The sequence below is a fragment of the Seriola lalandi genome, unplaced genomic scaffold (genome assembly GCF_002814215.2).
Source record: "Seriola lalandi dorsalis isolate HSWRI2012SDOR001 ecotype SW California unplaced genomic scaffold, Sedor1 jcf7180002054581, whole genome shotgun sequence".
In the NCBI taxonomy this organism is placed as follows: domain Eukaryota; kingdom Metazoa; phylum Chordata; class Actinopteri; order Carangiformes; family Carangidae; genus Seriola; species Seriola lalandi.
Window position 1 is genome coordinate 2,170,774 of NW_019525134.1, and position 27,825 is coordinate 2,198,598.

Here is a 27,825-nt window from a genome sequence, read left to right on the forward strand (position 1 = left end):
CTCTCTGCCAATACAGCAGAGCAGTGTGTCCCCTCCTCCCGGACTTCAGCTGACTGTCAGCCAGCAGGAAAAACGTGAGCGGAACGTGACCGAGCTGCAAATGATCTAAGACGATTTTTTTTTTTTATTCCTTCTATTTGGTGAGCTCTATAGTGGAAATGAGCTCTTACGCAAACGCTGGCTCATATATTCAGTGCGCATGAACTCACACAACAGCCTATTTACTAATGTGGTTGGATAACAACACAGTCTCCCCCTATTCATAAATCATCACCCTGTATTAACATTCCCAAGGTTATTGTAGTGTATGTGTGTGTGTGTGTGTGTGTGTGTGTGTGTGTGTGTGTGTGTGTGTGTGTGTGTGTGTGCCACAACATTTATAGATTTAGATTTAATCTTAGCTTTTTTTACTCTGGTAACATTGATAATCCTGTTACTTTCCAGTTTAAGATTCTAAAAACTCAGTTTACACAAAGTGACGCCTTATTAAAGATAAAAGCTGTAAATTGTGCTGTAACTGTAAATGGCACCACATTGACCAATTACACCATTTAGTTCTAATTACATCAATAACAATGATCCAGTTACATAATAATATAATCCTGAGGGGGTCGTCTGTATAATGAGTAATACTTGTGTTTCTAATGGTTCTATATTTTTACTGAAGTATAATTTTGAGTGATGGAGTATTTTAGAAACAGAAGTGACGGTGACAGTGTAGTGTTATTATTACAGGGTTTAAATGCTGTATTTGAGTGAAATGGTTGAGAGAGTTCGGATGACGTGGCTGAAGTTATTCTGTCACTGCCTCGTGGTGCAAATGTTTAATGACCTTTATGGATCTTCTCAGCAGCTGAAGCTGACAAACTGCTTGGCCTCTGTGAAGGCAACATATAAGAAGATTAACCACATGGAGAGTCTTTCTAAAAACAGCCCGCTGTGTCCTTTTCTTCACCTTAAACAGGCAGACAGCTCTTCCTCTTATTTAGTGTCTGTGTGTCCTCCCAGTTGAAGTGAGTATTTTGGAGTCCACGTCATCAGCTGCAGCTCACACTATGCTTGTGTACTGATGTCCAGACAATGGCAGATATTTGCTGAAAATGGGGTCTAAAGAGCAGATGTGAGGGAGGCGAGACAATATGTGCAGCAGAGGTACTATTCTACAGTAGCTTGGAGAATGTCCTGGACTAGTGGTTATTTTGAACTGCTTTGAAAGAGCTAAGAGAAAAAAGGGGCAGCTCTCATTCTCTGCTCATAGTGCAGACAATGAAAAAAAAAGCAAGTTTAGCCTGGGGACAAAACAAAGTTCTCAAGGATCCCTTGTGCAGACATGCATGGATGAAGAAAGCAGATTAAATTTTCTTCTTAACACTCACAAAAGGAGGCCAATGTCCTGGTTTTCCTGCATAGAGTTAATGGCTACTGTGACTTTCTGCCATTAGAAATGAGGTTGTACCATGGTAATAATCTACAGGTCATTAGCAGTTATTAATGTTTTCCTATTGTTCACATGTGAAGAGAAACCATACATTCCCCACAGTTACTGTGTTAACTTGGAGGTTGTTGCTCACACAGGTTTTTCCACTGTGGTTCAACAGTTCAGTGAAAGTGTCACAGAGCCTGTAGGACACGTAGACGCCGCTGTGTAAATCATTAACACGCTTCTAAGCTTTCTTCATCATTCTTCCTGCGGCTGAATTGTCTGATAAGATGCTTTCTAATGCTGTGCGTGTGCATGTGCGTGTGCGTGTGCCCTGCAGTGCCCCGGGTGGAGATGGCTTGCCCTATGAGGTTCAGAGAGCCCAGGAGATCAACAGGATATTCGGACCTAAAGGAAGCCCAGAGGCCTACGATGTGATCTTTGACCTCCACAACACGACGTCCAACATGGGCTGCACTCTGATTCTGGAAAGCTCCAAAGACCACTTCAATCTGCAGATGATGAACTACATCAAGGTGACAGCCTGGAGGACGTAGGAGTTGTTAAACGTTACGCCACAAACACACTCGCGCGCTGCAGCAGTCAACCTGCAACACCAGCTGTTCTGAGGCCCTGCTGTCACTTTTGTAAAATAGGCAAAATGAAAGGTGAAATTTATCACCAGATGTCAGTGAAAATATAAATAACACGTGTTGCTGCAGATAATTTATACACAGCACAGTATGCAGGACGTCAAGACACTTTAGTTTGAGGACAACTTCACAGAATCAAAGACAGCTCTCTGGGTCTCCAGTTTCCTCTCGCTTCTGTCCGAGTCAATGTTTTCCTAAAACGAGGTCTCTCTGGGGAGATTGAGTTAACCTGTGTAAATGACAGAATGATCTGTTCACCTTTACGTGTTGGACGAGCTCATTTAAAAGATCAACCATCCAAACATGCCAGAGGGACGCACGCTGCCCTCCATTTTCTGCTTTTAGCCACAAAACTCATGATGAACTTTGTTCTGTTTTGTGCACAATCATAAAATGTGTCATTATTATTATTTCAATGACAATAAACATTTACATAACATTTGGTTTGAGAGATTAGTATAATTACTTATCTTCTTATCTTATGTATTATTATAGATTGAATATGTTGTACTAAGTCTGTTTCTGGCTCTTGTTCCATTTCTTGCTCTTCAACTTAAAACAAAGGGAAGCAGAGAAACACCAGGGAACAAAAGAGGAGCCAAAGGCAACACTCTCTTTGTTACTGTGAGCAACACAGCTCATGAGAACTGTGTTCACAACTTTTAGAAACACAAAGTGCTGCACACACAGACACACAGATAGGAGGTCGACTTGAGAAATCACCCACTTACCAACCTATTGTACTATTACCAAGCATCAGTTGTTTAATGACTCGTTTCTTGGCGCCGTGTTCGATAACAAAGTGAACTTTGAGTTCTCTCACAGACGTAGTCGACAATCATTCTTCTGTTCAGAAACTCAGGAAGGATTTCTGGACTTGTTTCATGAACAGCCGTGTGGAGAATCAAGTGGGAAAATATCCTTCAAATCTAATCTGACTCGAACCGTTTACAACTTTAACACAGTTGGACGTTTTTATCCACAGCGAGTCTCCTGATAAATCACAGTCGGCGCACAAAATGACTTGTGTGAATAAAGATGTATTTTCTGGTTTCCCATTGGCCGCTCTGAGAGTCCACCGACATGCAGCTGATTCATGCACATGGTCACTGTGTTTGTGTTTGTCATTGAGTGTGTGTCATGTTTGTTCTGGAGTGAGCTGTTGCAGATTTAATTTTCCGTTCTGTCGAGCAGAACCTTGAAGCAGTCGCTCACAGCTCGGTCTGTCCGAGACACTTTGGCTGGTGTGCAGCACGTGACTGTGTGAAGGTGTGTTTCAATCTGCCGCTGAGATCTTGTTCTTGTTGCTCTTGTGTTACAGAAAGCCATCGCTCCGGCCAGTTGTCTTGTTCTGCTGAATGAACACCCTCTTCTGAAATATTCCACTTCACGCTCTGTTGCCAAGCACCCTGTGGGTGAGTCTCTCAAGTCCAGCCAAACGTGTCCAGGGACACCGGCAGGGGCGGGGTTAGAATTGACTGGGGGGGGTCGGGGTCAACTAGGACATTTATAAAATGAATAAATATGTGCCATGACTCAACTTTGGTTCTTTCCAATAACAACTTTTAATTAATTCTCTAATATTTCACTGTTCTTACTTGTTTCTGTTTTTATTTTCATTTACATATTTTATCATCTGCTGTCTTTGAATTATTGATTTTCATTGTCCGTCAATTTGCCCTTATTTTACTGTTCTATTTGATTCTTTATTGTTAAGCACTTTGACCTACATCTCTTGTATGAAAAGTGCTCTATAAATAAAGTCTATTATTATTATTATTATTATTATTATTAATGAACTGTATATTATTAATAGTTACATTGTTATTCACTTTAATGAACAAATGGCAGATAAACCATTTTAAATATTCAAAAATACAAATAAGAAATACAAATAGCTGCTATTTGCAGACATGCACAGATTATAACAAAACATTTAATCATAAATTTTCATCTTTGTGTTAATTGTTTTGTGTGTTCGCCGTCCTCTTGCATCTCTTTGTACTTGTTTGATCGCCTTTCCAACAAGAAGAGTTCACCACGCTTCATACAGATGCTGCCGGGCCCATTCAGTAATTTATCCATGATAAAAAATGAGCCAACTACCTATGACCATCTGACTCTGGATGGGGGGGGGGGGGGCAGTGGACCTGGACAGTGGACACAGAATGTGACATTAAAGACATTCCTGATTCCTGCATTCAGTTGGTAGAATACAGTTTTACGTGTGTAAACATGTCCTCTGGTTGTCTGACTGCAGGTCTGGAAGTGGGTCCTCAGCCTCAGGGTGTACTGAGGAGCAACATCTTTGAAGCCATGAGGGTGATACTGAAACACGCCCTGGACTTCATCGAACTGTTTAATGAAGGTAGGACAGACGCACCACAGCAGCTTAAAGCCTGAAGCTGTAACATACCACAGGTGCAGCAGTGTGTGGCGTTCAGAGTCGTAGGGTTCTACAGGATTATGTCAAAGCAGTTGAAACTGAAGCTCATTGTTCTTAAAGTTTGCATGAAATTTTAAAGTATTAAACTTGTTTCTATAGAATTTTCACCTGTGGATGACTAATATGATTCGTAATGTGTTATGTAATAAGAAAATCAGTTGTTTGCAGTCAGTCTGCCCGCATGTCCGCGTCATTGTGACAAGAAGCATTTTGTGTCTATGGGTGCTCGTCTGATTCATCCAGATGTACACACACTCACATCTCTAAATTTATCTGCATCTGGCTCATCACACCTCCGCTCTGCTCCCTAAGGCACGGAGCGATGTTTGCAGTGATGAGGTGCAAGCAGCTTTTCCTTCCCCTTTTTTACGTAAACAAGCAGTGTGTGCCAAGTGTGAGTTGCAGTCTGTTGGTTTTCCCTGACTGGCCTGCTGTTGAATGGCCTGCTTGTTGGGAGTTGGTCAGTTTCCATGTCGTTAGAGTCTGGCTGCCAATGCTGTTGTAATCTTCTGTCGTGGGGCCACACTGGTGCTGATGAATGCTCTGGCACGGTGATGAATCGGTGTTCCTGCGCTCTGAAGCCGAGCAGCGCGAAGAAGAAACGACTCATTTAGCAACAACAGACGCTGTTGTTGCAGTTTAAAATGTCTCCCTCTGAAGAACAACCTTCATGTACATTCAGTGGGAAAACTGTGGTGACTGTCACAACATGTGTCCGTTTTACCCTGTGCTGCCTCCTGCATATCAATACAGCTCCCAGTTTTACTTTTACAAGCTCATTTGAGCATCTACTTTCTTAACGTCCGAGCTCCGCCAAACACCACGCCACTTCCTGTGTGACTTTGGCACCGCATGGCACCGTCCTGCTATTGTACTGTAATATTTTACTAACAACATTTTATTGTTTTCAATGAAACAAGGCACGTCCTTATATATGTGACAGCACTTTTCATTCATTGTATTTAACCTACTACTACCTGCACGTTACTGTCTTTGCTCTCGTTTGTGTGTGTGTGTGTGTGTGTGTGTGTGTGTGTGTGTGCGTGTGTGCGTGTGTTCATGTTGTGTGCACCCTGTCACTGAAGGAATGCAGTGTTGTTCCTTTCTACACTGAGTTTTGGAGAAAATGACAGTAAATTCTCCCTGTGAACACTGAATCTCCAACATGCATGGTGGCAGAAATGTGCATAATCGTTAAGTTAATGCTCTTCTGGTCTGTTTCTGTGGAGCAGCAGCTGTATCAGCACCAAAGCTGATATTCATCACATTTCAGAGCTCAGCTCCTTTCAGGATATATATAAAAAAAAAATCCCAATCTCCCCTGAGAGCTCTGTGTTTTAAATGTTTAGTGTTATTACACTCTGCTATGAATAAGAGCGTTTAGGTTCCCATCTTTCGTTCAGTGTTATTTACTGACATTCATTCTTACTACATTGTCTCTTGTGTATTTTTTTCTTTGAAGTCTTCAAACTCAGATGTTGATTGTCAAATGATTTGGAAGAGCATCTTTTTCATCACATCATCACACAGAATGTATCTCTATCCTCATGGACTAGATTTAATGAGGGTGAGATCGTCTCCAGATTATTGCAGCTTTTGTATAAAATCTGGATATAAACGCGACTAATATTCACATGGTCTGGTCTTGACCAGCAGTTTTCTTTTAATGCAGGGATAAACTTCTTTCACACACTCAGAGGGTTTAATCTTGTTTTTCTTTTGAAGAGTTATTGTTCAAGGATTAAGATTCTTATTTCTTTTATTTAAAACTTCTTTTTTTTTTTTTCGCCTCTCTTGTTAGTGGAAAATAATTGTGCTTCTTTTCCATGGGTGGTTTGAACAATGGAGATGTTGTTTTCTGTGTTGTCAGGCATGGAGTTCCCTCCCTGTACGGTGGAGGTGTTCCGGGTCTCAGAGAGGATCGATTACCCCAGAGATGCCAACGGAAACATCATTGCCATGGTGCACCCCAATCTGCAGGTGAATATAAGCCTTCGCTCACTCGACCATGTATCTGACCCACTGAACCTGCAGATTTGAGTCGTTATGAAACAGGAAATGAGACATCTTTGGCTGATGTGAGAATATATTGTTTTAGTTTGAGCAACACACTCAAGTTACTCTCCCTGTGGTCATTGCTTGTTGTTGTTTCAGGACGGCGACTGGGAGCCGCTGAACCCCGGTGACCCTATGTTCCAAACGTTTGACGGAAAGACCATCCACTACCAGGGCTCCGGCACCGTCTATCCCACTTTTATTAATGAGGCAGCCTATTATGAAAAACAACAGGCGTTTGTAACCACCAGGCGAGAAACCTTGGTAGCAAGTGCCATCAGAAAAGCATGAAAACCGCTCTGTGAGGCTAATGGCGATCGTTAATATATGTTAGCCACAGCAACAATCTGTGTATGGATGTTGCACTTTGTTCTGTTAGAAACCGAACAGACTCTGCTCACATAATGAATAGATACCATCTTTTACACACTGATTTCATTTTTTATGCATTTACTATCAGAAAATCAATTAACTATGCAAAGAATATTTGTGGAGGCTTTGCAAAGAGTCACTGTGAAAGTCTTTGATCTGAAGACTGATATATTGTTGTGGTAAGTATTTACAATACTGTTCTTATTTAAAAATCTATTTACATTACATCAACTAAGTTTTTATAATATTAAAGGCCAGGCCTGATCATTGAAGGCTTATAAATCATTATACAAGTTTCCTACTGCTGCTCAGGAAGGCCGTTGAGGATCATAACCTGCAACTTTTGACCCAAAACTGTAGTTGTTTGTCTTCCTCTGAAAATATATTTGTAACATCTTTAGCAGGGTGTTTGTGGCCTTTGATACGACCTACCTGTAACTCTAGTGGTTGCATCCGTGGTGCTGTCCTATTGTTGCCTTAATGGAGATTTCTGACAAAACTGCACAGCAAACATGGGGAGGAATTTGTAGATTATATGTGTTGAATAACAAGACATTATTTTGATAAGAAATTGTATATGTCCAAATGGGATGCAGTTTGAAACGTGTTTTATAATAATATATTTGTGTCTATTTTGATATACTTGTACTGTATGTTTGGTTTTAAGTGATGTATAGGATTTGTTGAATCACGGGAAAGCATATGTACTTTCTAATGTTTTTACGTCTTTGTTGTCTCAAAGTGCGTCGCTGTGGTCTTACAGTAATTCCTTTTTCATTCAGCAATATTTTTGGTAGCACCATTTATATGATTAGTGAAGCTCACTGTCCTTGAAGTCCTGTGGAAATGATCCAATCAATAAATGTAGTACTATGCTGCGCTGTGCTGTGTTATTGTTTGCAGATGGAGCCCATCACACTGACACCACCACATACTTACAGCTGCAGCCACAAGAGGGCACCACGCACCCACTGATTTACCCTCTCCACTTGTGACTCACTCTGCTGCAGCAAAACACCATACTGGAGCAGGCAGGTGTAAACTGTCAGGTGTTCTGCTCATGAGCCTGACACTGGTGCGGTGCGTGTCAGTGCACTGCAGCCAGTACACAGTCCTTTAAGGAATTTACCCCGTAACTATTTCAAAAGCATCACTCCCCTTGTCTCAGAGACACAGACCTACAGTGCAGATCAAATGTACAACCCAATTTGAAAGGTCCCAATTTTACACCTTCCCTGTGTTTTCTTTGAATATTTAAATATTATCGATATTTGATATAAGAAGACATATTTGTGGTTTTAAGAACCAAGAACCGTCTCAGTGTAGATTTATGTCTCCTCTCTCAGGCTTCTCTCTGGAGCTCTATAGCAACAGGTCTGGGAGCCAATCAGAAGAGAGGAGGCTCTGAGCCTCTCGGTCGACTGTTTGGAATCGTAACTTCTATACAGTTTATTTAAATACATATTAATGCATGTGTTGAAAGTCTAAACCAAACCTTGTTCAGCACACAATGTGCTGTTATTGATATCCTCAGCATAATGTATACAGTATGTTGCATGTGCAGTGTTTATAGAGGACACAGAGGTGTACTGCAGCATAACTGGAGATTTTATTTGTGTGTCATCCTGTTAGTGTTTGCCTCACACTCCCGGTTGCTTCTGGTTCGCAGCTATTAATTCCACTCACCAGCTAAATGAGACGTGTCGGAAATCCAGGACATCTGGAACTGAGAATGAGAGAGGGAGGCTGAGAGTATGTTCGAGAGTGGTGTGTGAGATATCACAAAGAAAAACACAACTGCATACACACTGTCGCTGTCACTGTATCGCTGCATTCCTTTATTTTAATGTGCGCCTTTGGTTAATGAAGTTTGTGTACATTTGATGCCTGATGAATGAAGGCACTTTGGGAGCGAGGTGTAAACACAACTGACACAAACAGTGTGAAAACACCACTGAGCTAAAAGCCACCAAACCCTGATATGAAACATTCTTATCAGTGAAGCATGAGAGGTGTGAGCGTCTCAGACTTCTGCTTTCTACATGCTGACTCTACTGAACACTTGTGGCCCGTACATTTACTGCTACTTCATGTCCAGCTTGTGAGTAATAATTTAGTTTCACAACTACAGGCTGGTCATGGCTGCTCTCGTCTATTCATTACAGTAACTCAATCAGGGCTCTCAGACCCGCAGCGAGCGCTGATCAATGATCCCCTCTGGCCACTGGAAGCTTTTAGGAGAATGATGTTTCAGTTCTGGGCAGGGATCCAGACAGGCACTCGAAAATACCAAGCGTCCATCTCTGCCTCCACCCTCCCATGTGTCTCTGTAGTGTCTGTTGTAGCATCTCTTCTGCTGTATAACATTACAACTCTGTGTTACTGGAAGTCTACAGCTTGGCTGCTCACCAAGTTTTTATCTGGACGCAGCTGCATGTTTCCTTCTGAGATTCAAGTGATCAGATTTCCCTTTTACTCCTTTGTGCCTTTGAGACGGGCGTGTCAGTGATGATGGTTATTGACCTGAAAATCAAACGTGCTCAACGTTAAATGTACGTAAAGTATGTGAAACCTTTGGATTTACCTGGTTTTCTGCATTGATCGGTCACAGATACAACCATTAAACTTTCACAATGCATGGTTGAAAAAGTAAGTGAGCCCTTAGATTTAATAACTGGTCAAACCTCCTTTGGCAGCAACAACCTCAAACAAGCTTTTCCAGTAGCTGCTGATCAGACCTGCTCAATGTTCAGGAGGAAGTTTGGACCATTCCTCTTTAAAGAACTGCTTCAGATTCTCAGGATGTCTGCTGTGAATGTACTCTTCAGGTCATTCTACAGTGGGGCTGCACAATAGGCAAAAAAAAAAATCATATTGTGATTATTTTGGCAGATATTGCAATTGTGCTATAACTCACATTTTCATTTGGATCAGTTTTTCAATTAATTGTGCAGCCCTATTCCATAGTAACTCTATTGGATTAAGGTCTGGGCTCTGTCATTCTGTAGATTTACCTCAATGTTTAGGGTCATTGTCCTGCTGCAGCTTCTCCTGCGCTTCATGTTCAGGTGGACACACACCCTGACATTGTCCTGGAGGAGACCTTGATTAACTTGAGAATTCATTTTCTCCTTGGTGATGTGGAGCTGTCCAGGACCAGAGGCAGCAAAGACCCAAATCATGACGCTCCTTGCACCTTACTTCTTCTTTGGGATAGTGTTTTCATTCTGATATGAAGTGCCTGTCTACACCACACATAGTGCTGTATGTTTTTCCCAAACAATTTTCATCAGGCCATAAAACATTCGTTTTAAACTTCAGGCATGTATGTGATGTTTTCTGGAGAGCAGCAGCTTCCTGCCATGGACACCATACTTCATGATGTGTGTGTGTGGTAGACTCATGAACAGAGATCTTAACCAGCTCCAATGATTCATTTGAGCCTTTAGCCTCTGATGTTCTTTGTTGAGTTATTGATCATTCTGCTTTGTGCTTTTTGAGTCATCTTAGCTGGACACCCACTTCTAGGGAGAGTAGCCACAGAACTAAAGCATGACTTTGTAAACCTTTCAGTCTGTAACTAATCTCTCCAATGCTAAATTTAAAACTATTGAACCAGTAAACATAAAGTAAATGTTTCCCTGGTGTGCCTCAAATCAAGTGGGTGGAAAAAGCCGAGGAGAAGGGGCATTTTTACAGAAAAAAAGATTCTGTGCCTCAGTAGCCTCAGTCAAAACAAGGATGAGATTGAGGATGTGTTTATTTACTGTAAGTTATGACATGTTTTTAAGCAACAAATGCACAAATGCGTATAAAATGCACTGATGTGTGCATGCATCTGCGTGGTGTTTGCTATGAGGCCTGAGAGAAGTAGCCTGAGAAACATGCACATTCAAGACTCCTCCCTTCCTTAACGTCAAACCACTGAAACCAGCAGCTAGAGGGAAGGAGACACAGTCTGTGCCCTCCTTTTACAGTAATGAAATGAATAGAAATTGGAGACCATCCATGTGTGAAGCTCTTTTTATTATTAAAAAGAGCTTCACACATGGATCTGTGTAAACCCAGCTTTGCCATTTCACTGGATATTATGATATATATCAAATATCTCTTGATGAGACAAAAAATAAAGCTGACTGTGTTTTTAATGGTCAAGATCAGTTGTCTTAGTCCGGGATATCAAATGACATTTATCTGAATTCTGGTTTTACCCCTGATGAAGTAAAACCAGCTGATTATTGGAGAGACATGATACTTTATCAAGGCATTCAAGTAACACAAGCGGCAGTAAAGTTAACAGTGAACATAACACTAAGTTGTGACTGTTAAATACACATTTTACTTTAAGTGGATAAATCTGAACCTTTCAGCCTTTAGGTATTAGAATAATTTGTAAATATTCATCTATTATTTTTGAGCCAAACATTTTTATTGTGAAAAGACTAATTTATGATTTAAATAAGAATCCACACTTTCACTTTCATTTACACGAATATCAGAGAATTCTGAAAAATGTGAATAAAAGTGAGTTTAACCCACGAGGTAGGGGTGACGGTTTAAAACAACCAGATGAAGTCTCATTAACTGTTTCCACCTCACTGGCAGTTGTTGCATTTATGTGCTGTCGGAGCTTTTAATTTAATTATTACAGCGAATAAATATCCTGTGGTACTCGTCGTGTTATATATTTTATCAGGATAAAAGGTGTATGGAGAATTTATGGTAAAAATGTAGTTATAATACTATCATACACTGTCGAATTTTCCGAAATTTGTGATAAATAATTTTTGTTTCTACATTCACTCTTTAATAATTTCTTGTGTTTTTTTTTTCTCGCCTCTTTGGTATTTCAATATCATCTAAATTTTGATTTGTAAATGTTAAAGCTGGAGCAATATTATTATTCGTTTTTTCAGCCGAGGGCACCTGCTTTAAAAGCTGGTTCTGAGGTGTGTCGCACTTGTCCGGGCAGCACTTGAACGCAGCACGTCTCGATACAGGAAGTCTCGAAACTTTTCAGCGTACTGGTAAAGTTGGTGTCTGCATCACACGCACATCTCTCAGCGCACACGTAGGTCTGAGATTATTATGTGTGGGAGGTTGAAGATGGTCAGAAAGTGTATTCGTTAATGTCGGCAGCCTGTTGTTTTCTCTCTCTGTAAACGGGGAGACGCGCCGCTAACTGTCGGTGAAGACACACAGCCGTTGGTTTCCACCTCTCTATCCCGACTGTTGCATTACGGGGCTGCGGCTGGCAGAAAGCCCGGTGCGAACATCGAAATGTGGGAACAGGAGGAATTTGCAAAACACTGGAGGAATGAATTTCCCGACGGAGAAGTACCTCGGATGGACCTGAACTCCGTGGAGGACATCGAGTCGGAGCTGGAGACGTGTAAGTCCAACCTGAAGAGGCTCCAGAAGGCTCTGGCGGAGGAGAAATTCAAGGTGATCTACCTGGAGACCACCGTGGCTCGACAGAAACGACACGGCTTTGAAGGCAAAGATGAAAACTTTAACGCGGACACATTTGGGAATATTAGGAAGCCGATGCGGCGGGACAATGAGGTCGACGGGGAAAGGACCAGGCTGCCTGACTTTGGAGCCTTGAGGCTCCACGCGGCAGGTAACACAGCGGGGGTCATCGCCTCCTTCGGCCGGGAACGGAGCAGGTTCAGCGGCAATAAAGGTAAGCCCGTCCCCATCCCTGTCCCGCCTCAGAAACCCAGCTTCATGAGAGGGAGCGCGGCCTCGACCATCGTCGCTAAGCCCAATGACAACGAGGAGAGCAGCGACCGAGAATACGAGGATGCGGAGCTGAATGAGAATTTCGTCAGGAATAACTTGTTGGCACCAAAGACCGGCGGCAGGGACAGCCAGAGGACCCACTGGGACAGCCGGCGGCCTTTCCGACACAGTAGGGACTTTGACTCCGGCGACGACGGCAGGCTGTCCCCGTCCTTCCCGCACATTCACCGCAGAGCCTCCCGCGGCTCCGGATGCAGCACCCCTGACAGGAGGAGTGACGGGTACCTGAGCTCCGACCATGAGGACTCCTCTTCTGCAGGTAATGTCAGCACAACCACTGCTGCTCATGAAACGAGGAATAGAAATATGATACACGACATAGTCTGGCATAACAGAGCATAACACAACAGTTCGCACTTCAGTCTTCACTCTGGACAGTGGGAAGTGAGAAAGGCCCTGGGTGAGGGTCTGAAGTAGAGCTAATGCATTTTAAATGTGGCACCTTTCAGACATACATCTTCACCTATGGCAGTTTATCCTAGATTTAATGGAATATTTCATGTTGTCTTTGAATGTTTATCAGACAATGCAATCCTTGCATTTTACTGATCAGCTCAGCAGAGCAGACTGTCCACTGGTCAATATTTTAGCACAGCCTCACTCACTGTCCTGCAGTGAGTCAGTGCAGTGTTTCTGGCTCTTGTTTCCTCCTTGCCTGATAAGAAAGATCCTCCATTTGTAGTGGACAGCATGAAACAAAAGAGACACTGCCCAGGTTTGGCTCTGGACCAGACCCAAAGTAAACCAACTGCTCCAAGCGGTGTTGTTGATAGCAGACGTGACATAGGGGAGCTAATGCCTTTTACCACAAAGTGTGCTGCAATATCAGAGTTTTCAGGTACAGAGGCAAAACAGGAAAAGTAAGCAACTGCAGAACAGATAAATAAGTCATTTCCTGTGTAACCCCCTGCCACAGTATCACATTGGGTTTTTGATTCGGTGGATAAGATTGAGCCCAAGGCATTCTGTCTATGTGCTTGTGGTGCTGTGTGAAAACAGAACCAAGTGCATCAGTGTGTATTTTCCTTGTGTGAATAGTCTACATTAAATATGTATGCAGGAGGCTTCCCTATGGGGGTGGGGTCTGAACTATGGGAATTGATGTCAGTAGTGTAGATTAAGGACAGAAATGAAGAGCTCTGCAGTGGTGATGGACTGGACCCACAGGAACTGCAAAGTACTTGAGGGTCAGAGCTAATGGAAGTGAAACAGCATCCACACAGAGAAATTCAGTGTTTTGAAACGTGGTGTGTGACCTGCATTAGTCACTTTCCAGTGTGGTTCAAATTTCACCATTTACCGTGTGAAACATTTTTTTAAACTATCAAATTAAATGTATTTTACATCAAGTAGGTGCTGCTTGATGTCACATCCTTTGAGCTCTCACTCCGAGTTAGATGAGAGGATCGATACCATGCTCACGTCTGTACGACAGCAGCATCAGTTAGTTAGCTTAGCTTGGCACAAGGAGTGGAGGCATGTGGAAACGGTTAGCTTGACTCTGTCTGATGGAAGTAGACGCTGCAGTTTGTTGTGGTTTTCAGGGCGTTATCTGACAGACAGTTTCTTGTCACGTTGTGTAGTTGAGACTGAGAGGTTGAGACTCCAGCAAGAAAGTAGTTCAGTAGACATAGTCAAGCTAGCTGTTTCTCCCCCCCCCCCACTGCCATTCTTTATGCTAAGCTAGGCTAAGCTTCTCCTGGCTCTAGCTTCATATTTGGTGTCAATCTTCTCACCTCATGCTTGGTAAGAAAGTGAGTGAACACATTTCCCAAAATTGTGAACTATTCCTTTTAAGGTGTCGGGTCATGAGGAATTCTCACATCAATATGGAGTTAAACTCACAGAGCTGCTCACCAGTGGGTTGTTAGCAGCCGTTAGTGTGTTGTTAGTAGCTGTTAGTGGATTGTTAGCAGCCATTAGTGGTTTCTAAGGTAAAAGGTTGGAACCCTGGGGCAATCTATTTACTTAACATCCCTGGAGAGAACAGCTCTTTGAGTCAAAGTAATAATATGGAGGCTAATGCAGGAAGCAGGAGTCAAATTCACTTCCTCAAGAAAGTGTGGTAATATTAACTGAGACCGTCTGCATGTCATGAGTCAGGAGCGAATGACTAACTTGAACATGAGAATAGATTGAGGAAGGTTTTTTTTTTTTTTTTTGAGCAGACAAAACGCTTTTATTTTGTTTTTTTGTGCCACATCCTCGTGCCCCTCTGACCTTTCATACAGCATGTGAGGATTATGGGTAGCTTAGCGCTGATTGTGAGTTCATACTTTAATTTTTTGATGGGTTTTAATGATGACAAGAGTGATTTCCTGGATATTAACTAGTCTGAAATATATGAAAGTATTTAGTTGGTTTAAATACTTAGACAGAGATCCCTGAAACAAAGAAGTAGCACCAATCTGGCACCAGAGCAATGAATTGACTTTTCTTCATGTAAATATGACGATGAGGACGACACTTAAATTTAAAGACACACCTTTTTTTGAAATGCTCTACATTGAGACGTTTTATGTTGTCTCACATCTTAAATACAAAACTGGATGAACCAAGAAAGAGGAAGGAGACGACCTCGTGTGTTTTCTAATCGTGGCACGTTGATCGCTCTTCCATTGTAACAGTTTAGGGGGAGCTGTGTTCCCATAATTCTGTGGGCCAGGGAAGATAAACACTTACTGTAAGTCTTTCTTAGTCTCTTCCATCCATAATGACAAACAGGATATTGATGTTTTGCTCCTACAGTTGGGGTAATCAGTGGAAAGACTTGATCATAGTTAAACACAATGGAGGGTGTGTGGAGCTGTGGGAAGACCAGGAGGCAGTGTTGGGGCCCCAGTCCGAGCACTTAAACACCAGCAGTGGGCTCATGCCAGGGGTCTTGCTCACGTTGAGGCCTTTGTGTAACGTGCGCTTGCTGGGAAGAGGTCGTCCATCGGGTCATGAGATCTGAAGCCATAGGTCTTGCCTCTCTGAAAGGTTCCTGATTCACCTCTGATTCACAGCAATGTTGGGTTAAACCTGGGGGAGTGAGTCTGACAATTAAACAGTTTTCCCTGGTGTTTGTTTTGTCCAGTCATGCAGCAGACTGTGCTATCCTAGCTATTTAAAGCATTTTAACAGATATCTTTTCCTATTGAGAGCACGTAAGAGTAAGTGTAATACCTTGTTTATTTTGAGCCCACTGAAATTTTAACCTGCATAGAAAAATCAGTTTTAATTTCTGCAGCTCACATTAAAGCTGGTTGACTCACTGTGTAACTGGTGATAAAGTGGCAGCTGAGGACATTAATGTCATCATTTACTTTAAGTTCACTGGGGAAATTAATTAAGAGCTTTTCTGACAGGATGGCTCAGCTGAGGGTTTTTCATGTTCCTCCGACCTGTAACACACTTCTTTGTGAAGCATCTCGTCGCTCAGAAATAGCCAGTTGAGAAAAAAGACTTTCTGCACAAAGTTACTTACATTCAAATCCTGATTTTAATATTTAGATATGAAATTCTTTATAATGTGGCCTGAAATGTTAATTATTTTAAAAACCTTGTAGACAACGTGTGAAGTCGAGTCACCAGATAAATAATAACATTAATAAGAGATATTTTGTGGCAACAAGTATTTTGGTTCTGGACTGTAGAGGTGTCATTTTGGAATCAAAGTCTTTGGAGCGAAGTCCTGTCAAAACATACAATTAGGAACAACATGTTCAGTGTTAACACAGCAGTGTCATATTTGAACAGTCGTGCTAAACCCAAAGACTACTTGCACAGATTGTTGGTTATTTTGCAAAGTGAGATTATGATCAAATCAAACATGATGGCGTCAACACTGAAGAGAGAAGTGATTGTGTTCATGATTCTCTTAGTAGATCAACACTCATCACCTCCTGTTCACAGAAATGATCTCATGAGATTAGGAAAACATTTTCTTCCAAAGTTGAACTTCTGCTGTAACATAATGAATAAAAGTGTGTCAGCAGACAGGCTTGGCAACATATGGGCTCAGTTTTGATGTCGTTGTATATTGTAGACATAATGAAAATATGAACATGCTGATTATTTTTAATTATTGAAGAAAAAAAAAAGTTGATGTGGATAACAAATCATGTGAAAGATGCCGTTCTGTCAACACGTGTTCAGAAAGAAAAAGCTGGTGAAGAAACCAGTTTCTGTCACTCCACGAGACAGTGGCTGCTGATTATGACACACATATTTTTCTTTTCTCTTGGGTTGTCTTTTCCCTCAGAGAAGCAGGGCTTGTCCAGGCCCGTGCCGAAAAGCATGTGTAGCAGGGGAACTATGAGCCTGTCATATTGTTTCCATTTTAACGCTCAGCAGTTTAAATGGCAGCTCAGTCTCTTTGTTTTGTTTGTGCTTTTCTCATAAACCAGTGAATTATAATGTTGTGGCTCTGACACCTCAGTCTACATGCTGTTCTCACTTCTGGTTTGTATGTATTTTTACTGGACAGTTGACAGCTCAGTTACCACACTGTCTCACTGTGAAGTGAAGGCTTTACCCTGTGGCAGACGGTCTTTTGAGAATGTGCAAAAACCCCCACAAATCGGGGTAAATCTCCTCCCGAACTCTGGCTCCTCTCACTTATTTCCAAGGCAACACTGCTGTGGTCTGTCAGCTCGTGTAGCAGCACAACATTCCTGATCATTTTCAGAAGACACTGAACTGATCTGTTGAAATGTGCAGAACGTTGCCACATCGCGGTTTAAAGACTTCCAAAGGTAGAAAGCTGGAAAACGTCTAATTTAGACGGGTGTGGTATTGTTTAGATGTAAAATGATTCATTGATTAATTAGTTAATCAGCCACTATTTTGATATTTGACTCATTGTTTCAGTCACTTTTCAAGCCAAATGACAAATATTTGATCATCTCAGCTTGTCAAATTGAGGATTTGCTGCATTTTATGTCGTATATGAAAGTATCTTAACATTCATTGTTGGACTGGAGGTTGGAAAGAGAACAAGCAATTTGAAGATGTCACCTGGGACATTTTTTTCATGATGTTTTGACTTATCATAGCCTTAATAATCAGTTGAGAAAATAGAACATTAAAGGAGCCATTTTTTAAGTTTTTCTATAGCTACATAGCCAACGTTAGCATTAACAGCTATTTGCTTAGCAGTCTTTGCCCAAAGATTCAGCGATTGTTTTGTTTACAAGAGGTTAAAATATGTCCTGAGCAGCGTTACTTCATCAAGGCAAACTGGAGGCTAAAGTGACTCAGTATCGGAAAGTGGTGAGACAGGCTGACTGGTCTGGGGCTAGCTGGTTAGCATGCTAACTTCAGAAGAAGAAAAGAAGTGATAGAAACAGAAGCAAAACAAAAGTGTTGTTTGATGTTGAGCATGCAGCGTTTCTTCTACGCTGGTCAGTAAACAGCTGTTTATGCTAACGTTGACTTACAAATAGCTCCTTTGATTGATAATGAAAATAATCATTGGTTGCAGTCCTTGTATGTTTTTCTCTTGTAACCCAAGAGATTGAAATTGTGACAGATTTATTTAGATCACAAATTCTGTTGCAGTATTTCTTTGATTTATTGCCCTTTGGAAAGCTTTGATTTTATACTGTGATTATGCATCCACCTAGTGATTCTATCTCATGTGCTCCATGACTTGAAGTCTATTTCTTTTATGTTTGAATAACTGGAGAATAATGTTTACATTTTTTAAATTGCTTCCTACCTACTGTGGAGCTGTAATGAGATCAGTGTGACAATTTTTTCACATTCTTCAAATCTAAAATCTCTTCAAAGTGAAGGCAGTCAAAGGCAGTCAAAACCAAAATAGTACTAATGGTCTGATTTGTCCCTGTGTTACCTTGGTGATGAAAAGTGTCGCTGTGGTTGTTCAGGGAGGCAGGCAGGATGTCTGTGATGAGGAGGTGTGGGTTTAGCAGCATCATTGCTTGTTTATAAGATGGGTGCCAGAGTTTATATTTGCATGTTTGTGGAGGCCTTCACCTTAGTCCTAATTCAGAGGTGTGAACTGCAGGGCCAATAAGTGAACTTGGGTGCTGCCTGGTGCTAGATGCATCTACATATGCATCTGTATATGCATCTAGCAGTATGTGCACACACGCGCACAAAAACAAAAATCAAGGTCAAGTCCTGCTTCTCAGAATTTGATGCATGTTGTATATGCAGTGCATTCAGAGCTGACGATGCAGAGCTAAAACCATGAGGAGGAAGGGACTGCTGCAGAGCTTAGAGACAGGTTGAAGGTTCCCAAGAGAATAGTGGTCTCCATAATTCTTAACTGGAAGAACTTCAGAAGAACCAGGTCTCTTCCTGGAGCTGACCGCCCGGCCAAACAGACATCGGGGGGAGAAGGGCCTTGATAACAGAGGTGACCATGAACCTGATGGTCATTCTGGCTCAGCTCCAGAGATCCAGTGTTGAAATGGGAAAAACTTCCAGAAGTTTTTCGTTTAAGGCTGCAACATACCAAAATGTTTCTGAATGCACTGTGTAGACCTGCATCCTCTGTTTTCTCTAACTCACTTGTGGCTATTTGCGATCTACAGTAATAAACTTGAGGCCTTTCTTTTCATCATAGCAGGTTTCCCTTCCTTGGTTTATAAGACACAGCGTTGTTACTCTCACCTCACAGACAGAACTGTGATGCAATGTCCTCCTGTAGTCTACTGACGTCAACAGCCACAGTCATGTACTCCTGAAACTAATGAGTAATGAACTGTTGTGGTGGCAGGTGTCATATAATACAAGGACTGTCTCAGATTAAAATGTGACTTAAAGGGAGTATTTTGGTTTTAGTCACATATGAACTCAGGAAATTCCTGAAGCTTTTGTTTTTTTTTAAATGGAGAAATAAATATTATGGCCACAAAGTTAGTGGCTTTATTACAGTTCCTGACAACTCATCCTGACAATATGAAGTCAGTCATAAAATCTGAGCTCTGTTAACTGTACCTGATTTCCCTCCATCTTACTGTTTATGGGACATTGGCACACTGCCCTTTTGTACACGTGTGTTTATCCATTCCTAGAATCAACAAAGGTGTGGACGTCCCAAGGGTTCATGATTAGGGAAACAGCTATGCTGGGAAGGTTTCCACATCAAGAGGAGCGGGGAAAGGCAGCGGGTGACTAGAAGTGATGGTCATTTAGATAAAAAAAAAAAAAAAAGCTGCACATGCCATCCACTAACGAAAGCCCCCGCTACTCTTCCTATCTCCCTTGAGACCGGGCTGAGCTGGATTACCCCTCACTCACCCCCTTGTGCCCTGAGTCAACCCATTGTATAAAGAAAAGCTAGACAAACAAACTGAGAGAGAAACTGTCTCACTTACTGGGTTTTCCTACAGATTTTGGTTTGGAGCTAAGATTTTTGACCGGGGGACACAGAAGCACAGGAAGTGCAAACTCCTTTCTTCATGTGAAAGTCGAATCAAGTTGAGATGAGCAGCTGCAAGTCTCAGGGGTTTCTGAGAGTGGTGGTTTTCCTGTCAGTTAACCGATTCAAACTTTCCTGCTAAGTGAACAAACCACCCATGTGTCCGACAAGTGATGTCAATACATTCACTCTCTGTTGCTGTTTGTAACTACACAGAAAAAAATCACATCAACTACCAGAGTAGATGGAAAATACAGGTTACATTTAGAGAAAATAACTCCACTGTTCCCCCCCCAGCCTCCAAACTGAGAGTAGAGGAAGAGACTCATCCTGTTCTCTCTGTATGGTTTCCAGTGTAGACATTTCCCCTTAGGGCACTTTGATTCTGAGCAGAGAACTCAATATCATGGTTGCTAAGACTGTGGCTATTATTTATTGCTTATATTATGTAATATTTGTTGGTATTTCACATTTCCCACTCATTGTAAGTGGAAAGCCGCCTGAGCTACACATTTATGATGAAAGCTGTGTGACCTGAGCTCACTTCGAAGCAAGGCCAAGTCCTTTATCCTTTTCTATCTGCCTTTTTATCAATTCATTTATTAATTGTGTAGACATAATGTAGGCGCAGCTTGTGTGCAGACACACTACAGCTCAACTCCTTCTTATTGTGGTTTTAGAAAAACTTACTTTCAGTCTGGAATCATAGAAACACCAGGCCACTTCGGATTGGCTGACTGCCATGGCTGCCATGGAGATGACCACTGTGGTGTGTGTGGTGAGGAGATGGGGTAGAAAGATGTGTCTGTATGCGGTGCATATGGGCACAGAGAGCCCTGGATTCTCTCTCACACTGTCAGTGGTGTGCACGGCCACATGTCAACTCATTACTCCCTGATGATTTTACTGTCTCAAAAAATCTTAAAGATTCCTGCATCTAGTGTGGACCCTAAAGTGTTTAACTTCCAGTAGGCTTCATGAGTCCGTCTCTTGCCTGCTGCTATAAATAAATATTGCACAGACATTGTAACTAAACAGCTTAAGTGTTTCAGTATTATCTCATTAATGCTGCTAGTGTTGAAACACTAGGCTAGGTTGTACGCTTGGTTTATCCCTCAGTATCAATGTGAAAAATCAGCATTAGCAGTGTTAGCTAGCTCCTGTTAACTCACAGAGTAACTGCACAGAACTAAATGATCTAAATATGTTTAAAATCGACACTTGACCAAAGTAACTCTGAGTTATCTAACTAGCAATAACACTCGCATCTTTTCACTTTGTTGCTGATCATAAACCAAGCTCACAACCCCACCTAGCTAGTGAACTAGGTAGGTAGGTAGCATAAATAAATTAAGAGATGTTAGTTTGTGTCTGTGTACAGTGTTTATTTACATGTTTATTTGCTAGATAGTTTATTCAGACTCCTTTGACTTTGTTGAGCTAACAGGCTAATTTTGGTAGCGCTTGTAGGCAGGGGGCATTTGACCATCAACACCACTGTCATAAAAATGACTGATCAGATATATCAGATATTATCGAGAAACATTTTGCACATGGCTAGTATCCTGCATGACATGCAATTCAAATTTTTATCAGGTTTGATTAGTAATATAGTTTTTTTTTTTCTTTTTTTTCTGGTGATCAAATGTTGCAGAGGGAAGCTGCCGTCTCTCAGTCGGTCCGTCCGTCCAACTGTCTGTCCGTATGTCCCATTCTCGAGGACACGATATCTCAGTAACACCTTGACGGAATTTCTTCAAATTTGGTAAAAACGTTCACCTGGACTCAAGGATGAACTGATTACAGTTTGCTGACCAAAGGTCAAGGTCACAGTGACCAGTGATTTTGGCATTGTGAACTCAATATCTGAAACTCCTCGAGGGAATCCCTTTAGATATGGCGCATACATTAACTTGGATTCAAGGATGAACTGATTAGATTTTGGGGGTCGAAGGTCAAGGGCATGGTGACCTCAGAAAACCCTTTTTAGCCATCACTCAAGACTTCACACAACAATTATGACAAAATTTCACACAAATGGTTCATATTTTCTATGACTATGATAAACACGGATGTGACCTAAAACTATTCTGAGTGGCAGAGGGATACAACCACGAGGCGGTGAAGTTTTTCTTTCTTTGCACAGTCACCTTGCTGCTGTAACACTGCACACTTCCCCATTGTGGTAATCATAAAGGAATATCTTATCTTAAATCTACTTTTCATACTTGTTGTTGAGCTCTTGACATGTATGATGAAATCATCATGAGTATGGGATGGCTGAAGTTGACATTTCAAGTTCCTCATACTTAGAAAGCTAATTGTAACAAAAAGGAAACGGTGTAAGCCACACTTTGGCTCTAATGTTCATTTGTCAATGCAGGTACTGGTTAGATAAGCAGCTCAGAGCATAAAGCACAGGCAGGACCATTAAACGCCATCAAAATCTCAAGCCACGTAGGACGATGGTAAACACGTTGTGATCAAACTCTTGGTCTCGCTTTGTCTCTGAATGTCGGCTTTGTCTTCTCCCTGCTGGTGTGTGAGGTTCTCATGGCGACAGTGTTGCTGTGTCAGATGGCGGCCATGTTAAGACCACAGGGAAAATATGTTGAAGGACTGTCTCGGACCATCAGCTCTTAAGAAGACTCAGCTCACACTTTTAGCTTTGCGTAATTGTCACAGCAGGAGATGCTCTCATTACCTGACCCCCCCCCCCCCCCCCCCCCCCCCCCAGAGATACGCAGAGGTATTCTGTCTCTGCACTACAAGACACCATTTCATGCCAGTCTTTGTCACGCCTTCCCATCTGTGCCGTTCTTAAAAAAGCTATTTCTGAAGTCGGCTGCACGCTGGGGAATCAATGAAAAATAGGTCTTCGCTGAAGTATGATGGCTGTACTTCTGTACAACCCTAATGTTGGCATAAATACATGCGTACTAATATCATGAAGGCATTTTCAGTTCTCTGTCTCGGTGTGGTCAGGTTATTATCCTCAGGATATCCTTTGCTACACTCATCACTTTTACTTCCTCTTATTGCTGCGTGGAAATAGAAGCAGATGGACAAATAAACAGATAGGTGAATGGAAAACTTTATACGAATTGCACAGTAGAAGCTGCTTTGAGTTAGAGTTATGCCTCAACATAGAAATATTGTAACAGTTAACTCTGTATAGACAGTCAGGATAGGAAGGCATGCTTGATATCTAAGTCGGTGTCAGAGAAAGGAAGGAAGTGTTTGAGGTGAACGAGCCCCTGATGTGGGTATTGAGTGTCGTTCTGTCTGACAGAAGCATAAACCTGCAGATCTATGGTTAAATGTAAAGGCATAGCATTATATTTACAATAAGATCGGTTGTGTCTGCTGCACAGAGTTCAAGCTGTTTACTCAGTGTTACGGGATTCTTTATAGGATCAGACAGTTTATTACTTCATTGGCAATAACATAATTGTTTTGTCGCCTCAGGTTATTGGCAGATGAAATGAGATCCCTGCAGAGCAGTTCTGTCGGCGCATGATGTGATTTTTTTTTTTAAAGATTTTTTAACTTTTGTTTTTTAAGCCACACTAATTGTACAACTTTCACTACCGTCATTTTACTGAATTCATCATGTTTTCTGTTTTGTTTTCAGCATAATTTCAGTATATCAGAAGAAAGTGTCACATGGTTCTGATGAATCTTACGTTTGCTATGAGTGGTTGTGACACCAGCAGGAAAACAGTCACCTGTTGGTTTGTGCCGACCCTTAGTTGTGGTGAGGAAGGTGATATCACGTGAAAAAAAGGGACGTTCATACATCCTCTGTAGAGAGCCGCAACCAGAGCATGAAATGTTCTTAAGAGACTTTATGACGTTATAAACCATGGATGTGCAAACTGTGAAGAAAATGTTTGACAAATGACTGTGAGGTGTTTTTTAACGGGGCGTCACAGTCAGTCCAGACTCACAGGCTGAAAACACTGATCTGGATGAATGGAGAAATCTCCTGCTTGTGATTCTATAGTGCAGCTTCCACTCTGTGTTTTTCAGTCTCACATGTCGGTGAGTGTGTGCACGGCGTTTTGTCCTGGTTAAACAGTTAACCTGACACGGGAGGTGTGGTAACTGGCCATCCAATCGCTCTGCTTGCTCCGGCTTCCACCAACATTTCATCAGTAGCTGTATCTGTTCTTATGGAGCCTTTTATTTCCACAGACAATCAGAGCGGGAATTCAGTTGAGACTTTAATGTCTTGAATTTCCTTTTTGACTTTGAGGATTTGAGCATCACTTTGATAGAACACAAGGAACTGATCAGATCTATGGATGACTCCTCAGACCTCCAGAGAGCTGCTGGTTTGTCTTTCCTCCTCCCCACCACTGTGTCCCCGTCACTGTCACATACTTCAAGAGCAAGAGTCCCCAAACACAAACAGGTGAACGGCGCATGCTGCGTGTGACGTTCTGTAACTGGAGGGGATCCGGAGAGATGGTGTGATACTGAGGAGAGTGACGCAGCGCCATCATGTGGACGTCTGTAGCAACAACAGATTTGCTGTGGTGTATGTGTTTTTATTTGTGTTCATTTAAATTATTAGTTGTTGGAAATGATTTAAGTGTCAGCAGTATTTCATTCTGTACCCTGCGGTGAACTTAACATTACATTTGTGTGTGTAGTATTAAAGAGGAGGTTCAGTTCACTCGTCATGAGGAGCGCTCCTCACTCAGCCTGTGACACACGTTGTGGCTGTGGAGGAGCTCTGTCAATCACCCTGATGGTGTCACAGTCAGAGTTTGACCCACACACAAATCTCACCCTCTGTTACTTTGATTTTAACCTCTCCTCTCTTATTCTGCTTCTTGTGACATTCGTGTAAATTTGAGGGGTTTGTATTGTTTGTTGAAGGAAGGAGTCGGTCATTGTCAAGCAGAAACATTCAAAGGTCTCACAGATATTAATTACACAGTTTTCAGGTGTTGGCTTGATGGTAAACTTACCTTTTTTATGTGGAGTGTAAACACCAAAGTCATGATCAGTGGTTTCGTTGTCTCCACAGGTAGATAAAGAATATTTTTACTTGTGTTGGCAGAAATGAAACACTAGAGTGCAGTAGTTCTTTATTTAGACATCATGGGGACCTTCACTGTACTGCCTGTCCACTTTGTTAAGTGTGTGTGTGTGTGTGTGTGTGTGTGTGTGTGTGTGTGTGTGTGTGTGTGTGTGTGTGTGTGTGTGTGTGTGTTACCAACACATGCACACACACAGGCATGTGTGCAGACAGGAGCAGGTATGTTTCAAAATGCCAGACAAGCTCCCGGTGCAAATTTGCGAAAGCTTACCTGTGCAAGAAACAAACACTAATGATGAGTGAACAGCGTAAATAACACATGAGATGTTTTACAGTATGTGTGCACATTTATGTATATGTGTGTGTGTGTGGGTGTGTGTGTGTGTGTGTGAGTAAGGAGGGAGGGCAGTTTTCCTTATCTGGTGTCTGTCCAATCACAACATGATTCCGATGATTTCCACATTGACCTCAATAGATCAAAGTGAATTCAGCTGGCACAGGATGAATACTCTCTCTCTGTCTCTCTCTCTCTCTTTCTCTCTCACACACACACACACACACGCACACACTTCCCTCGATCTCTTTGTCCCTTCCTCTGTCCTCCTCCTTGACACACACAGGGTAGGTATTGTATTTAAGGGAGTTGTATCTCATCATAAATCAGACGCTGGTCCAATATAGAAACAGCCGACACACACAGATATGTCACAGTGGTCGGCTACACAGCTCGACAGGGTCGATCCAAATAATTGGATGGTGAAGGAGTTCGGGGGGGGGGGGGTCCGGGGCAAATGAGGTGAGCGGGGATGTTGCCTGCCAGAGCACATGCTGCGATGCACAGACACAGACGTGCATGAAACGGATAAACAGCTTGATGAGCGGTTAATTGTCAGGAGAAGTATTACAAGAACAATTAAGGTCATATAAAGAGTTGTCTCATTTTAATGACACTCACAGGTATAACTAGAGGGAGAAGGAATGGGAGAGTCACAGTCAAATTAACTGTTGGATGAATGACTGTTTTAATGTATCACAAAGATTTTCACACATAAAACCTAAATCTGCTTCAAACACGGAGGAGAGACAAATGACTTAAGCTGAGATAAAAAAACAAAAACAAAACCCAGGGGGCTTTTCACACCATTTGACTTTTTATAAAAAAAAAAAAAAAAAAAAAAAAAAAAAAAAAAAAAAAAAAAAAAGAAGAAGAAGAAAAAAGCAGACAATAACAAACAAATAAAATAAAAAAATGCCCCAGATTTTTTCAGGCATTCCCATTTAACAAGCAGACATTCATCACTGGTGCACTCAGGGCTTTTTAATAATGCATAGTCATTGCTCGTCCCTGCTGCCATCTCCCCCAACCCCCAAAACAAAGCAATGTGTCGGAAAAACACACAGCGAGAGAATACTGCCATCCATCTCCGAGGAGTGTGTTCGCACTTTGAAGAGTTCCTCACACAGGTGCAAGTGACGGTTCAAATACCACATTCATGATGCGTTGTTAGACAGGAAGCTGAACTTGAATTTTAAAAAGGATTTGTTGGTATGTGGTTGAGTGTTTGTTTCTCCGTTGATATTCAGGTGTCGCCTGATTTACTCTGGATTTCTATAAAACAAACTGATAGCCATACATTGGCTGATCCTGTTTGTTTGTTTTTTTTTTTTTACATATGCATGCAACATAAACAAACAGTATTTACATGTATCCCGTAGTGTGTTATAGATGGATGCCAGTTGGGATAACAGTGTAAAAATCAACTGGTCAGTGTTCTCCAATGGACAAATGGTGACGCTGTTTCTAAATGAGCTCAAACCCAACTTGGGTATCAATGTATCTGTTACAGGGAAACATACATTGATATCACACACCTGCAACACACTAATACTGGCACATACAGTATATCAGCCTGGCTAATTTATCAGTCTAACATTAGGAAATAAATGTTTGTGGTCGACATCGATGTTCTTCACTAACTGTAGACTGTTGCTGTGACCAACTGTGTTTTCATTCTAACATCTGTCTTTAATAAGAAGAAAATACTGGAAATACTGAAATATTTTGGTGCAGTTTAAAAATAAACTACAGATGCTGCACCAAGCGTGCGATAAAAGATTTTCAAATTCTTCAGCTGTTTTCCATTTTCTGGACGTCAGTTTTTAAACGTGACTCTATTATGTTTCACTTCAGAATTGAAGGTAAAAAGGAGCAACTTTAACTCAATATTTTTCACACCAGCAACAGAGGTTTAATGTTTCTGTCTGATGACGACCACGTCCGTCCTCTCTCTCCGTCAGGATGATTTTAGCCTAAATAATTTGTACATTTGTGGATTCTGTTTCCGCTCCAGTGCTTCATTAGGCTTTTCTGAAGCCACTCGTATGGAAACGTAGCTGTCTATTTCCTGTGCGAGCAGCTCTGATCTCGCTCACGTACAGACAGATACTCAAACTGGTGGGTGTGTGTGCGTGTGTGCGTGTGTGCGTGTGTGCGTGTGTGTGTGTGTGTGTGTGTGTGTGTGTGTGTGGTGGGCGGTCCTGCAGGGGTGGGTTGTTAGAAGGGGGCAGATCAGGCTTTTAACATCACCAGTTTACTTTATGTTCATCTACCAGTTAGTGCTCCACTGATAACCGGGGGGAGGGGCGGGG

General features: G+C 41.8%; 2 protein-coding genes across 2 annotated transcripts in view; both read left to right on the forward strand.

The window, feature by feature from the left end:
- The window catches only part of aspa (aspartoacylase), a 9,122-nt gene extending 1,298 nt beyond the window's left edge, over positions 1-7,824 (forward strand). The window contains exons 2-6 of the mRNA XM_023418255.2: positions 1,761-1,956; positions 3,395-3,488; positions 4,334-4,441; positions 6,390-6,499; positions 6,674-7,824. Coding sequence (XP_023274023.1) covers positions 1,761-1,956; positions 3,395-3,488; positions 4,334-4,441; positions 6,390-6,499; positions 6,674-6,865 — 700 coding nt within the window. The 3' untranslated portion in view covers positions 6,866-7,824. The remainder of the gene's footprint in view (positions 1-1,760; positions 1,957-3,394; positions 3,489-4,333; positions 4,442-6,389; positions 6,500-6,673) is intronic.
- A 4,154-nt stretch (positions 7,825-11,978) lies between these two features.
- Positions 11,979-27,825, forward strand: part of abr (ABR activator of RhoGEF and GTPase) — a 119,910-nt gene continuing 104,063 nt past the window's right edge. Inside the window, exon 1 of the mRNA XM_023418241.2 lies at positions 11,979-13,010. Within this exon, the coding sequence (XP_023274009.1) occupies positions 12,227-13,010 (784 nt within the window). The 5' untranslated portion in view covers positions 11,979-12,226. The remainder of the gene's footprint in view (positions 13,011-27,825) is intronic.